Source organism: Schistocerca piceifrons, chromosome 3 (assembly GCF_021461385.2).
Source record: "Schistocerca piceifrons isolate TAMUIC-IGC-003096 chromosome 3, iqSchPice1.1, whole genome shotgun sequence".
Lineage (NCBI taxonomy): Eukaryota > Metazoa > Arthropoda > Insecta > Orthoptera > Acrididae > Schistocerca > Schistocerca piceifrons.
The window spans coordinates 717,608,409-717,623,338 of record NC_060140.1 but is presented as its reverse complement, the minus strand read 5'-3'; the positions used below and the strand labels follow the sequence as shown (position 1 = coordinate 717,623,338).

General features: G+C 41.5%; 1 protein-coding gene across 1 annotated transcript in view; it reads right to left on the bottom strand.

Annotated features, from left to right (window-relative positions):
- Positions 1-1,527: 1,527 nt before the first annotated feature.
- Positions 1,528-14,930, bottom strand: part of LOC124789074 (glutamine-dependent NAD(+) synthetase) — a 196,639-nt gene continuing 183,236 nt past the window's right edge. Inside the window, exons 15-16 of the mRNA XM_047256365.1 lie at positions 5,270-5,435; positions 1,528-2,235 (exon numbers count right to left, since the gene is read on the bottom strand). Coding sequence (XP_047112321.1) covers positions 2,105-2,235; positions 5,270-5,435 — 297 coding nt within the window. The 3' untranslated portion in view covers positions 1,528-2,104. The remainder of the gene's footprint in view (positions 2,236-5,269; positions 5,436-14,930) is intronic.

Genomic DNA, 14,930 nt, shown 5'->3' with positions numbered 1-14,930 from the left:
TATAGCTCCGTCCCCTTTTGTCTGCAGGAAAGTTTATTTCTAGATGCAATGGGGATTCCCCTGGCAGAGACATCACATATACTATGCATGTATTCAAAAATCAACTCACGATTCATTCAGAAATCAACTTAGAATGTGTTCAAAAACCAACAGGGATGTGATTCAAAACCATATGAATAATCGATAGACCAATGATGCTAGGTGCTTTATGAAACAAGGTTTCTTTCCTCAAGAGTAGTACTTTGGCCCCCCCTCCCTGAAATTGCCATCCGGGGCAGATACCTCGGTTTGCCCCCGCCCCCTAGATCCAGGCCTGTTGCACATGCGTGAATCTGAATCTTAGGTGCACCAGTCCAGGTAGCATCTGGCTGCTTGCTTCTATTGCTTATGCAGCTAACTGCCGCACTTCTGTAGCCAGAAGCAGGAGGTACTGCTTATATGTGACTCAACTGCGCGCATGCGCATGAGCTCGCTCGCAACTGCTAAAATGAATCTATGTAAACAGATGTGACGTCACGTTCATCGGAGGCAATTTGTTGTTATTAAGCACTGCTTCATCTTTCTAAAGCCTTTGACACATTTTGTTGTTGGCAGACACGTGTATGAGCACTGTGTTTTTTTGTTGTATATGGCACATTTCCTTTGCAACTTAAGTTTTATTTTCATTTTTTTCTCTTGTTAATGTTTTATTGCTGTATTAGTCTGCAGTAGTGAGATACTGTAATATCCTTTATTTGAGTATTGGTTCTTACCAGTCAAAGTTGCCTAAATTTAACTGAAAACTAAAACGATGAAAAATTCCCGGAATTCTAAAAAATTCCCAGATTTTTCCCAGATCTCTCGGTTGTCCCGGGTCATATACACCCAGTATATTTACTGTTCATCAATCACACTAGGAAAATGTTTTTAATTACTGCTATTCTGGAAATATTGGCACTAATAACAAAAATAAATCTATTCCAACACCAAACTGCTCCTTAAAAGTATTTTGAGGAATACGAATTTTGCCTGCTGATAAAGTCACAATTGTCTACAAAATTAAAGCAGCATCTTCTGGTTCCATTCTGTACAGTATACAAGCTTCTTTTCTGTCAAATTACATTTGTAATTTGCTATAGCTAACTTAAGTTTTAATATAGTATTAAAATGAGATCAATTATGTAGTCAATTAATACAATTTCACTAAACACTGAATATTCACATCACTTTTCAATGATCCCTGTGGACATTTCTGATTATTATTATAATAGTGCAATTTACACCACCCAAAACTTCTCAGCAGCTGTATCTTCTCTTGTGTAAAATATAGTTTAATAGGCAGTGCATTTATTTTGCCTCATGGCAACAAAATTTTTTTCTCCCATGATTTAAATGACACTTTCAAGAAACAACTGCAAGGAAAATGAATCTAAAAGAGGAAACGAATCAATGAATTTCACGAGAGGAAATTTTATCATTATCAATTCAATTTAATTTGAGTGTAAATAACATTCATAAAATACAGCAGAACTAGAAAAATAATAGTATACAGTTTCTTAAATGCAGTACAATAGAAAATATCTAATTCTCTATAATGCATATCAGCTATTATTACTGATACATACTGACAACCTTATACTGTGATGTAAGTAAAATATTCATCAGTCGCTTTTAAAGCCACTCTCATCCAGATATGTATGTATGTATGTATGTATGTACAAATATGAAGTTACATCTTTGGTCACAAAACATTAACAATGATGTATCACACTGGCAACATTTATACTGGCTAACATCTACTTCTCTAAGACTTTTGTTTAAAAAATCACAGTATAGTGAAACAATAAAATTATTAGGGAATGGTTTGAGCATTTACTGGGCTATCACATTGCATTACAGAATCACAGTTAACTGTGCTAATAGCTATCAGAAAGTATGTTGAACACGTATCCCAATGATTCTGTTATGATCATCATAATGACTCTGCATTACAACTAAATTATGATTTATGTAAATTCTTCAGCTATGGGAGTCAACTGGACCCACCAGGAGAGCAAACATAGTGTATCACACTGTTAGCCATGTAGAGTTTTATGTGCTGTACTTTGATATATTTGATCAGTATTCAAATTGCTTTCAGTTCAACATCAGAAGGTGAGTTGACAATTGGTCTGAACATACGACTGGCACATGTATTTCCTGACATGGCAACACTGATTACAGGTGAATTAGGCACCACAACTCCAATGTGAGAATCTGGAAATACAGAAAACATATTAGTCTAGAACTAGTTACAGGTGGAAAGGATTTAAGTCCCTGTTCATGCACAAAACAAGTTGATACATGTATGTGCAAAATATTTTGCATTTTTTGTATCTCCTTTACAAGTACATCAGACGAAATGACCCGAAAAATAGATGCATTTTAATGTTATCAATTTTTTGGATGTGGGGTAGCAGCTATTATACTTTAACAGTAATAACTATTTACATTCAATCACTCTTGAAACATGTAACTGAATTGGTCAAGTAATGTTAAATTGATTGAATGGAAATAATCATTGCTGAGAACAGATACAAAACTTCCAAGGGATATTTATAGAGAACAGCCAAAATCAGATGAAAATGTTTATTCTGTTGAAACAGATTAGTGAAGTTTTCTCGTTACTTCACTCCTTTCTGTGCCTTGCTAAGATGGAATCTAATTTATTTCTCCTTCTGTTTCAATATTTATGAAAGTTGATGTTCCATAAGACTGACTTTACTGTTAATAATCAACTACGCAATGTTTCTGAACTATGGTTACTTTGTCGTCCAAACACTTTGCTATATAGGGTTAAGGAATAAAAAGTGGTAAATTGAAATTTTCTAACACTTTTATGACCAAAGCCTACTGACAAGTGTGATGCAAAAGGTGACAAATTTAGATGTGCAAAAAGAACTATAATGTATGACTTCCATTTCTTTCCATGTACAGTATGCCCATAATTGAAGTTCCAGTTTCAAAACACTGCAGAAAGAGAAAATATGAACACCAACAAGTGTGTGGCACATGCTCCATGAAGCATCGTGCGCTGTTGGTAAAGCTCTTTTAAAAGAACGATGATGTGCCAATATCCCAGCAGAAGTTATGGACCCTCCAGGGCATGAAAGAAGGCACTTGTCCAATGTCTGCTACAGGTTTGTAGAAAATAATTAGAAAATTCGAAAAAGATAGGTTCTTTTGAAGTGCAGTGTGGCAGACGGAGGAAAGCAGTTGATCTGATGTCTCTTGAAGGTGTAGCCACAGCATTGCAAGAGGGGTTGAGCAGTGGTGTGCAAACATGCAGCGCATGTGGAATTGTCTGAACAGTGGACATGCCTGCAAGCACTGTGCATAAAATCCTTCGGCACACTCTGCACTGCTATCCATACAAAACCACCATGTTCAGGAGTTGCTTCCTGCTGACCCGCCAGCAGGGCATTCACTCTGCAATTTCTTACCCACATGGAAATGGACAATGGATGGCCATGGAACATTCTGTTGATAGACAAAGCCCATTTTTATCTCCAAGGACATGCCAATACGCACAATTGCCAAATCTGAGCAATGGAACATCCACACGCATGGTAACTGGAACCATTTCATTCAGCAGAAGTGACTGTGAGGTGTGTGTTGTTGGAATTGTTTATCATATGGCCATATTTTTTTGAGGAGATGAGTTCTGCAGATCCTGTTATCTGTACAGTCACTGGTAAACACTATGAGACTTTTTGCACACCAACTTCATTCCAACTCTTCAACAGTGTGAATGTGTGGGTAGGATCATTTTTATTCTAGATGGCACTCCTCTGCACAATGCACAGCCAGTGAAGCGGCTGCTGCAGAGCCACTATGGCAATGTTATAATTATCAGCTGTCATTTCCCAACAGCCTAGCTGTCTGCATCACCTGGTTTTAACCAGTGTGACTTCTGTATGTGGGGTTATCTGAAAGATAAGTGCTCCAATTACGAATGCAGCTGAATTGCACAACACATTTTGAACATGACTCCGAGACATACTGCATGTTGTGGAATATGCTTGTGGTTTCTCAATTTCAACCTGGTGGCAAAAAAGGTGGACAGCATAACAAACACCTCTTGTGCCAGTTATACAAAAATTAGAAACCAATGTCATTTTGCTTTTTATGTTGTTTTTGGCCACAGGACAATTACCATATTTATCCAATTGTAAGAAATGTGAAACACCTTATCACCAGGACTTTAGAAGCGAGACAGCCTGCTTGCTTAAGGACGCAGGAGGGAGACCAAGAGCATTATCACATCAAGAAACAGACCAGGAGATGTAGTAAGGATTTTTACACCTATATAAAAAGTGAGATTATGCAGAAAGTTATTAAAGCACTACTTTGGGCTGCACTGTATCCTTTGTCATCAATTATGAAGGCTAGGATTATGACCCTTCATCAAGAAGAGAAAAGTGGAGACATCCTCTATATGCATCCCTACTACAGTCCTGAGGCGCAGATCGACAATGGGAGGTTCAAGGAAACTGAAGACCCACTCAACAATTATGAAGCTTTGACAGGAAGGGCTACTTCTGACACTCATAGTGAAGGTGACGTAACAGCACAACTAGAACAAGTGAATTCCACCAGTACTGCCATACAGAGGACCACTGACAAGATCTAGATCCAGGGTGCTGCAGTCTGCTCCAATGAGAACTTCTGAAATGGGAGGTTGCTGTATCTCCAGGAGAGGGAGCAATGTCACAAGCTCTAGTGCACGCAGTATAGTATAGGGGTTAGCGTAGCTGGCTGGCATGATGTGTGCAAAACCACCAGAAATTATCTGTTATTAAGTATTTATCATTTCTGGGAAGTTCTTGAAATATCTTATGTTCGTAATGTTTGTATATTCTGGAAAATTCAATGTCAAAATAAATAGCAGAAATGACCAGGACTGAACTCTGTTCTGGCTAGATCTTGGTGTATGAAAAATGTACTTTCAGCACTGCACGTTACCTCATCAGATTTGGATCTGAGTGTGCTTTTGACATTAACATAGTAGAGGAAGACCGAAATTTAATACAGTAGTCAGATTCAAATGGATACCGAATGAATTACAGTCACACAAGTCCAACATTAAGTTTTTCTAGCTGTTTAGAGAGCTTAAAACTAGCATTCACTGGATGAGCAAGATTTAGAGTACATCTTGTGTCACACTGAAATTAAATTGGCACCTTTTAGTTCAGGTTAACAAATGTATTCTAGTTCAACTGCAGCAAAGATGAACAGCTGATAAACATACCTGACATCATTTTATTTAGCCCAGAGGCTCTTGACCTGTTGGACACCTTTGGAGATGTTCCCTTACTAGCACCTTCTTCTGTAAGTGTTCTTGAAGTGCTATCTGAAACCAGTTTACCCTTGCTGTGCTCCCAAGAATCATCTGTTGAGGCCTTCAGAGTCACGAGCTGAAACATTTTTATGATTCTTTTGATACATGAAATTTACAAATATAAAAAACAACTGTATGTTAGACTAACTAAATCAGAGCCTTGCCTTTTACTGTTCTTACCAACTGAGCTATTACTGCAAGACAGATAGGATTAATCTGATAGAACTCTTGTCCAGCATTTACAGTGTATGGTTTGCAGTGGAGAGCACATGAGTTACCAGAATTAATTTCTCCCCTCTCTTTTATAATTTCAAATGGTAAGCAGCAACACAGATTCTGAGTATACCTCCGAGGTCTGAAGTGCACAAAGATATATGTTTGTGGAAGTTCTGACTAACTGCACTGTGATCTCTTGCAGCAACCTCCAGTGGGTTTTATTAAGGTCTCCTGTGATGTTCTCACACTGAATCAGTAAAATCGTGCATCTATTCTTCGAATACCATCTACTTATGCAGTTAATCCAACTTAACAATGGCCCTAGACCACCAAACAATACTAAAAAACTGCCAAACAATGGATTTTGAATGAGTTAATCACACTTCCTTATGATTAATATGACAAATAACTAGACACAGAAGCTTTCATGCATACCTTGCTGGTGTAGTACTACCAAGTGAAAGAATTTGGGAAAAAATGGCTGAGCCACATCCACAACCTAGAGATGAGGAAGTCTTGCAACTACTCACTTTCTCAGCTGACTATTGCAATAATGAAAAGTTCATGTTATTATCAGTAGGAACTTGAATTTTGTTATATTCTGATGACTGTGAAAACAAACATCTTTTGACAAACTTTCAATAAACTGGAGATTTAATCCTATTTATATGGTGAAAGAAAGCTACCCCCCCCTCTGTAAGCACTTGTACAAAGATACAGTGTAGATCAGCAGACAGGAAGGTGGAGAGAACAAGAGGTTTTGCTCAATACTATGGGTGGTTATTTTTGACCAATTCACAAATTGTCTACTGCTAAACACATTTTCAGCATCAACGCACAAACACAGAATTTCATACCACACATTGATTATAGCTTTTGTTCCTTTCAACAAGACCATCACAAAACCTTTGACTGCTGCAGTCAACTCCACTACATGCTGCCTTAAGCACCAAGTCATTATCACCTAATCCTGCTATCTGTGATGGGTGTCTTACATTCAGGTTGCTACCAGGCACTGAGGAACCCAAGTGGTTTCACTCTATACTGTATATTTCTGGAGCACACCAGTGATAACAGTCAGTTAAACAGTTGTTAGATAGACCAATTGCACAAGACATCGTAATATTGTGGTACAAGGAATTTTATAGACATCCCAAATTAATTTGTAAATATGGCTACATGCAGAAGATTTATAAGTTGTTTTGCTTTATTATTATTATTATTATTATTATTATTATTAAATAGACAGATGCAAGTTGGCAATTCCTACCCCACCATCTTTTACACATTATAATAATAGCAATTTTCTACAGAATCAGAGGAGTTGTCAAGGTGAAATTTTTTCAGTTTTCCTTTTTTTTAAATTTACTTTGCTGTCTGTTAACGCATTTTATATCACTATGTAAGTGCCCAAAAATTTTAGTTTCAACACTGTGCACCCCTTTTTGTGCTAAAGACAACCTTAATGTGGGGTAATGAATGCCATTTTTCCTTCTGGTATTGTAATTGTGTACTTCATAGTTACTTTTGAAATGCAGTGGATTATTTACAACAAACTTCATGAGCGAATAGATATACTGCAAAGAAATAGTCAGAATACCCAACTCCTTAAACAGATGCGTACACTATGACTTGTCACTCAAGATTCAACTTGGGCAATATAAATAAAACACTGACTGCAGGAATTATTCAAAACTACTTTCTGAATCTGAGGCTCCTTTGTAAATTGATACTGCAAATGGCAAAATCAGAGATGTAGTAACTGCTTTTTTCATAGAAAATTACATGTATCTGTGTAGTTTTCAACACAATTTTTCTATGAAAAAAATTACATCCCACTTCCATTCAATGTCAGTTGTTCACTGTTCCTTCCTAGATACATACCCATAATATCCACTTCTTTGCATCTATTATACAGCCTAAAATCAAAGAAATGAATAAATGTATAGTTAAAATGTATAGTTTTTTGATAACTCATCATACGCTAATATTTGGTGGAGGCAAATTACACAATCTGTATATTGCCCGAACATTCTTGTCATGGCTTACTTTAGCATGTTTTTGTAATGCAGAGTCTTACTGAAAAAGAGATTTACAGACAGCTTGTCATATCATTGTTTGTCAACATTCATCGTGATCCACTGTAGCAACTTCTTGAATCTAAAGTACTCAAGGGTCTACTAATGCAGTATATTATTTAAGTAAGAACCTTTGTTCAGCACTATTGGTCATCTAATGACCATTTACTTGTAAAAGTACAATTCATGCATAATTGGCGAGCAGTCTGTAGTCATGGCCAGTTTTTCATGCACCACCCTGCATTAATTTTGTGTGAAGGCAGGACTATTGCACAAACATGTTTTCTTTCTGGTCTTCTATCCTACTAGCCCAACACCCCTTTCTCTCCACCCACCTATATTATGAAATGATTGTGTGCCATGAAATGATAAACCTTGTGATGAATCTCTCAATCTCAGTGTGTACTTCCTGTCACTCATCAATGGAAAAGTGGAGTTTGGCTGCCTAAGACACTACTACTACTACTACTACTACTACTACTACTACTAATAATAATAATAATAATAATAATAATAATAATATTTATTCAACATCAAATAATCAATGTAATCACTAAAATAATACAATTTCAACACATAATAAATTTCATTCTTCTAAATAAAGTTTGGATTCTGACTCAGTCAAGTGACAGAAAGTAATGAATGTTAGTCAAAGTTCTGTATTTGGAATGAGAGAACATTCCTGTAGATGGATACAGTGAAGCATTCACAAAGTCATTAATTGGGTCACACTACTGTCCTAACTAGAGACCAGATCACATACATCATAAAAACTCTAAAATAAGCATGCAATTATGCATGAAAAATGCTTTTAAAAACTGAATGAAAATCATCAAAATATTCAAAATCAAATAATAAAAAAACATGGTAGTTACTGCGTGTATTTAATCTCGAAGTCGAACCAGCGTATATCAATTACAAGAGCAGAACGAGCCAAGCGAAAAATCAGTATATTTAGAACGCTGATATCATTTATTGAATACTTTCTGGTGGAGGTTAGGAAGAGGGCCTTTCTGGGATTATTTTCTAAAAATTTGCAAAAGGGAACACATACCATATTTCAAGAATTGTTCCTTCTTTGCTGTTGTCAAGTAAAAGGTGTCTCACCATCCACAGTTGAGAGCAATGGGGACAAGTGGGGGACGATCACCACTTAAAAGATGTCGATGGCTAAATGACAGTGCTCTATACAGAGTCTAGTTAAAATTACCTCCTCCCCACGATGAATTCGGGAGGAAGAGGTCCAAGCACAGGGAAGAGCTTTCACGTCCCAAAATTTATTATTGGGAAGTGTAGACCAATGTGCATGCCATGAAAGAGCAACACGACGACATAAAAACACTCTGTAGATCGGCGAAGGGACCCATGCGAACAGCAGGTTGAGGAAGAGAGACTGCAGCCTTGGCCGCTATATCAGCCACCTCATTTCCCCGAATACCAACGTGTCCTGGGATCCAGGAATGCCACAGACACACCCCCCAAGTGGAGCAAGTGGAGGCAGTCCTCAATCCGGTGGACCATGGGATGGACAGAGTAGAGACCTTGGAGACTGAGGAGACAGCTGAGCGAATCTGAGCATATAATACACTGTATTTGCTGATGGCGACGGATGTATTGGACAGCCTGGAGAACAGTATAAAGCTCCGCAGTAAAAACTGAACACTGGTCGGGAAGCCGAAATCGATTAGGGGTGTAGCCAACAATATAGGCACTCCCAACACCAAATGATGTTTTTGAGCCATCAGTGTAAATAAATGTGGCATCCTTCATTTGTGCGCATAGAGCAGCGAATGCCCGACAATAAACGAGAGAAGGGGTACCACCCTTGGGAAGCTGACAAAGGTCACGGAGCAGGCAGTCTGGGGACGGAGCCAAGGTGGTGATGTACCCCCAGTTGTCAAGAAAGTTTTAGGAAAGTGGAAGGAAACGGAATGTAGCAGGTGATGGAAGTGGACTCCTGGTGGTAGTAGAGAGGAAGGGCGTCCTGCATGTCCTAAATCCGAGGAGGCGTTTAAAAAAAGGTCAAGGGCCGGATTAGCAGACACAGAAGACAAATGGCTAGCATAATGACTCAGAAGGACAGCTCGCCAATTGGACAGTGGAGGGAAGCAGTCTCAGCATAATGGTTGTCCACAGGGCTGGTGTAAAAAGCTCCAGACGCTAAATGCAATGCACGGTGGTGGACAGAGTCGAGACGCCGAAGAATAGACGGCCAAGCAGAGGAGTAAACTATGCTTCCATAGTCCAATGTCGAACGCACTAAGGCGTGATATAGGCGGAGAAGGACCACTCGGTCTGCCCCCCACGAGGTACTATTCAGAACACGGAGGGCGTTGACGGATTGCAGGCAGCGAGCTGAAAGATAGGAAACATGGGAGGATCAGCACAGTTTTATGTCAAACATAAGTCCCAAAAATTTTGCGAGGTCCACAAACGGAAGGTCGACAGGGCCTAGATGTAGGGAAGGCGAAAGAAACTCCGTACGACACCAAAAATTGACACAAATGGTCTTACTGGGAGAAAACCGGAAGCCGGTTTCGATGCTCCAAGAGAGGAGGCGATTGAGACGACCTTGAAGACATTGTTCAAGAAGGCTGGTCCGTTGAGGGCTGTAATAGATCGCAAAATCATCCACAAAGAGGGAGCCCAAGACATCGGGAAGGAGACAATCCATAATTGGATTTATGGCAATGGCAAACAGTACTACACTTAGCATGTAGCCCTGGGGTACCCCGTTTTCTTGGGAGAAAGTACGGGAGAGAGTAGTGTTCACCCGCACTTTAAATGAGCACTCTGCCATAAATTCATGAATAAAAAGGGGCAGCCGACCTCTAAAGCCCCAAGAGAACAGTGTGCGCAGGATGCCTGTCCTCCAACAGGTATCGTATGCTCTCTCCAGATCAAAACATATTGCTATCGTTAGGCGTTTCCTGGGAAAATTGTTCATGATGTAAATGGAAAGAGCAACAAGGTGGTCAACTGCAGAACGACGCTTTCGGAAACCGCATTGGGCAGGTGTTAAAAGGCTTCGGGACTCCAGCCACCAGGTTAAACGGCAATTCACCATACGCTCCAAAACCTTACATACACGACTCTTAAGAGAAATGGGGCAATAGCTAGAGGGGAGACGTTTGTCCTTTCCAGGCTTCAGAACAAGAATGACGATAGCTTCCCGCCATCTTCAGGGAAAAGCACTGTAGATCCAAATTTGATACTAAAGGCAAAGGAGGTAACGCAGACTATGGTATGATAAATGCAACAACATTTGGACACATCATCCGGTCCTGGGGCGGAAGAGTGAGAAGAAGAGAGTGTGTGTTGGAGTTCCCACATGAATAAAACAGTATTATAGCTTTCGCTATTGGGAAAGGAGAAAGCAAGAGGTTGCAGTTTCACTGCACGTTTCTTTGGGAGAAAGGTTGGCAGGCAATTTGAAGATCTTGAAATCTCAGCAAAGTGTTGACCCAATGAGTTAGAAATTGTGACGGGGTCCACTAAGGTATCATGCGCGACAGTGAGCCCAGAGATCGGGGAGAAACTAGGCGCACCAGATAACCGTCGAATGTGACTCCAAACTTCTGAGGAGGGAGTGAAGGAAGGTGTTAAAAGAGCTAGTAAAGAAGTCCCAGCTTGCCTTCTTCCTATCGCAGATGAGGCGACGGCATCGCACACGTAACTGCTTATAGCGGATACAGTTGGCCAAAGTAGGATGGTGGCAGAAAATGCGGAGAGCACGTCGCTGCTCACGTATCGCGTCACGGCACGCCTCGTTCCACCAAGGAACTGGGGTGCACCGGGGCAAATCGGAGGTACAAGGCATTGAACATTCTGCGGCTGTAAGAATAACTTCTGTAACGTGAGTGCGCCGATCGTCGACGTTAGGAAAGTGACGGTCATCGAATGTCGCTGGAGACGAAAAAAAGTGACGGTCATCGAATGTCGCTGGAGACGAAAAAAAGTGTCCAATCGGAATGGGCAAACTTCCAGAATCTCAGGCGCATAGATGGCAGTTGTGGCTGCAATCTAAGGAAACATGGAAAATGGTCATTTGAGTGTGTATCAGCAAGAGTGAACCATTCAAAGTGCCGAGCTAGCTGAACAGTACCGACCAAAAGGTCCAAATGAGAGAAATTCATCGTGGAGGCAGACAAAAATGTAGGTTCCCCAGTTTTGAGGCAAAGAAGATCCATTTGGTGGAAGACGTCAATCAATAGGGAACCTCACTGACAAGGACGCGGAGATCCCCAAAGCAGGTGGTGGGCATTGAAGTCCCCAACCCGCAAATGGGGGGGCGGGAGCTGACCAAGGAGATTATCTCTTGCCATTGGTGTGGATGATGGAATGTATATGGTACAAAGAGAGAAGGTGTATCCAGAAAGGGAAAGACGGACAGCAATAGCTTGGAATGAACTGTTTAAGGGGATTGCGTGATAATGCACAGTATCATGGAGAAGAATCATAAGTCCCCCATGTGCTAGAGTGCCATCAAAAGAGTGGAGATCAAACCGGACTGACTGAAAATGAGGGAAAACAAAGCGATCATGGGGACACAGCTTTGTTTCCTGAAGACAGAAGATGACTGGCGAGTAGGATCGTAAGAGGATCAACAATTCATCCCGATTGGCTCTAATGCTGCAAATATTCCAATGGGTCATTGACATAGGGTGGACAGCAAAGGGAAGAATCTCACCACAGTTGCTTTCAACTCAATGACTGCTGAGAGCTGGCAGCCGACAGCGTGGAACGGCATCCGGCCAAAGGCAGAAGATCCTGATCCATAGGTTGTTCGGGGGCAGCTCCTGCCACCAGCAATCAGCCAGTAGATCGGCCGCCAGCAGTGCACCTTGGCGACACGGGAGACGGCCAAGGGCGGTTACCGCCAGGTAGCACTGTAGATGAGACATGCCGTGGCGGAGGAGGAGAGGAACTTGGTTTCTTATCAGCCTTCTTGGAAACAGGACGTTGAGATGAGGGAGGAATCAATGGTTGTGTTGTTGAGGTATGTAAAAAATCTTCGCAAGTAGGCTCCTTTTTGGCAGTCAGGGTGTCTGATTCTGGGGCTCGTGGTTTGGTAGAAGCTGATGATAGGTGAGCCGTAGAGTAAGCAGGTGATAGTGGGGAGGTTGAACAGGCTATCTTTGCGCTGGCCGATCTGACGACCATGGCACTAAAGGTGAGATCACAAGTCTGCGTGGTTGCCTCCTTAGTAGGCCAAGGAGATCCAAGGACAGTACTACATGTACCTGCCGGAGGCACAGTGGGCTTTTGACTGGCGAATAACTTATGAGCAGCAAATGTAGACACCTTTTACTTCACTCTGATTTCCTGGATAAGCCGTTCATCTTTGAAAATTGGAAATGGGGCAATCTCTAGAGGAAGCAGTGTGGTCACCCATACAGTTGATGCAACGAGGGGATGGAGGTGGGCAAGCACCCTCATGGGTATCCTTGCCACACATCGCATTTGGCCGGATTGGAACATGACTGGCTGGTATGATTGAACCACTGACACCGATAGCAATGCGTAGTGTTGGGGATGTAAGGGCGAACTGAAATTATCTCACAGCCCACTTCAATGTTCGATGGTAGTTGAACTCTGTCAAATGTGAAGAAGATAGTATGAGTTGGAAGCAAGTCCTTGTCAACCCTTTTCACGACTCTATGAACAGCCGTTACACCCTGGTCAGACAGGTAGTTTTCATTTTCCTCGTTGGACAATCTGTCGAGGGAGCGTGTATAAACCACCCCGCATGATGAATTTAAAGTGCAGTGCGCTTCCATCCGGACAGGAAAAGTGTGTAGCAGTGACGTTCGCAGCAATTTTCATGCCTGGAGGGCACTGACTTTTTCTAACAACAAGGTGCCATTTTGTAATCAGGAATAAAACTTTACAGGGCCTGCAATTGCGTCGACACCCTTCTGGATAATGAAAGGGTTGACTGTGGAGAAGTCTTGACCTTCGTCCGACCGAGAAACAAGGAACTGTGGCACTGATGAAAGAACTGTCCATGGCTGAGACTCATTTAACTTTCGCTTGTGAGCAGACATTGTAGATGTAGAGGAAAACATTGCGGAAGTATTCCCCATGATTACCGGCATCTCAGATGTTATGCTCCTTCCTTGTGGGGGCCCTCTCTGAGGGCACTCTCTCCTTAGGTGATTGTTCACATCTCAGGTCACGGACGGAGGGACCAATCGGCACATTTGGAAGGTACCAGCTCGGGTAATCACCCCTCCCTGGGCCTAGCCGTTACCAGGGGGTACATACGTGTCCTCCTTCTCTACCCGGGGCAGGGAATTACGCGTTACCCCGTCACCGGCTACGCATGGGTCGGCCTTCATTCAGACACGCACAGGAAGAGGGGGGGGGGGGAGGGGGGCGGGGGGAGGATGGGAGGAGCAAAGAAAAGGAAAGGAAAGAAGAGATGTCTCAAACGCTGCATCAGAGAAGAGGGTAAAGAGAAGAGGCAAGGAAAAGAGGAGGACAAAGGAAGGACAGATACTTTCCAGCATAGAAAGCGAAGAAGAGAGACTGTCTTACAGTTACAAGCATCCATCTCTGGATGTAGGCACGAAACATTCTCCCAGGGAGGGGGGAGGGGGGGGGGGGGGAGGGGAAGGGAAGACGTGCTGGAGGGGGGGGGGGAGGAGGGGGGATGGGGAAGGATGTGGAAAAGGAAGGTATGCAGCCTGGAAAGGAAAGAGCCACACTAGCTCGGGGTCCCATGCATGTATCCACAAAAGAGTTGTGGACCCCCTGCGGGTCAAACAATTGATATGTACAGGACCAACTTTGAGGTATTTCGCACACACAGGGGCATGCTTAAAAACTCTAATATTTTATTTAAAAAACAAAACACAATCATGAATTTTTTTGAACAGCATTAACTTTTAACTAACACTATTGGACCAGAGCATCATTTACAGCTTATATTACATTTTTCTGCTATTGTAAACATAAACAACCAAGTATTGATCCAAGCATTTTTTTTTTTTTTTTTTCGCAGGAAAGGACGATTCTACATCATCTGAGGTAACTGGGCAGTATTTGAATTTGGGTGCTATGTTGGCACTTATTGTTTCTGGCAAAAGATCACCCGTCCCATTAATAGAACTACCAATTTGGCACAAGGGTTCAAAAGCCAGGGTTATTGTTTAATATGTTTTCAAACTTTTCTTCAAGTTTTCTTGGGAATATCTCCAGTAATGAGGAGCTCACTAGAATAATTTTATTCATTAACTGAATAGATTCATTCAAAGCCAAACCTTGAGTTTCAA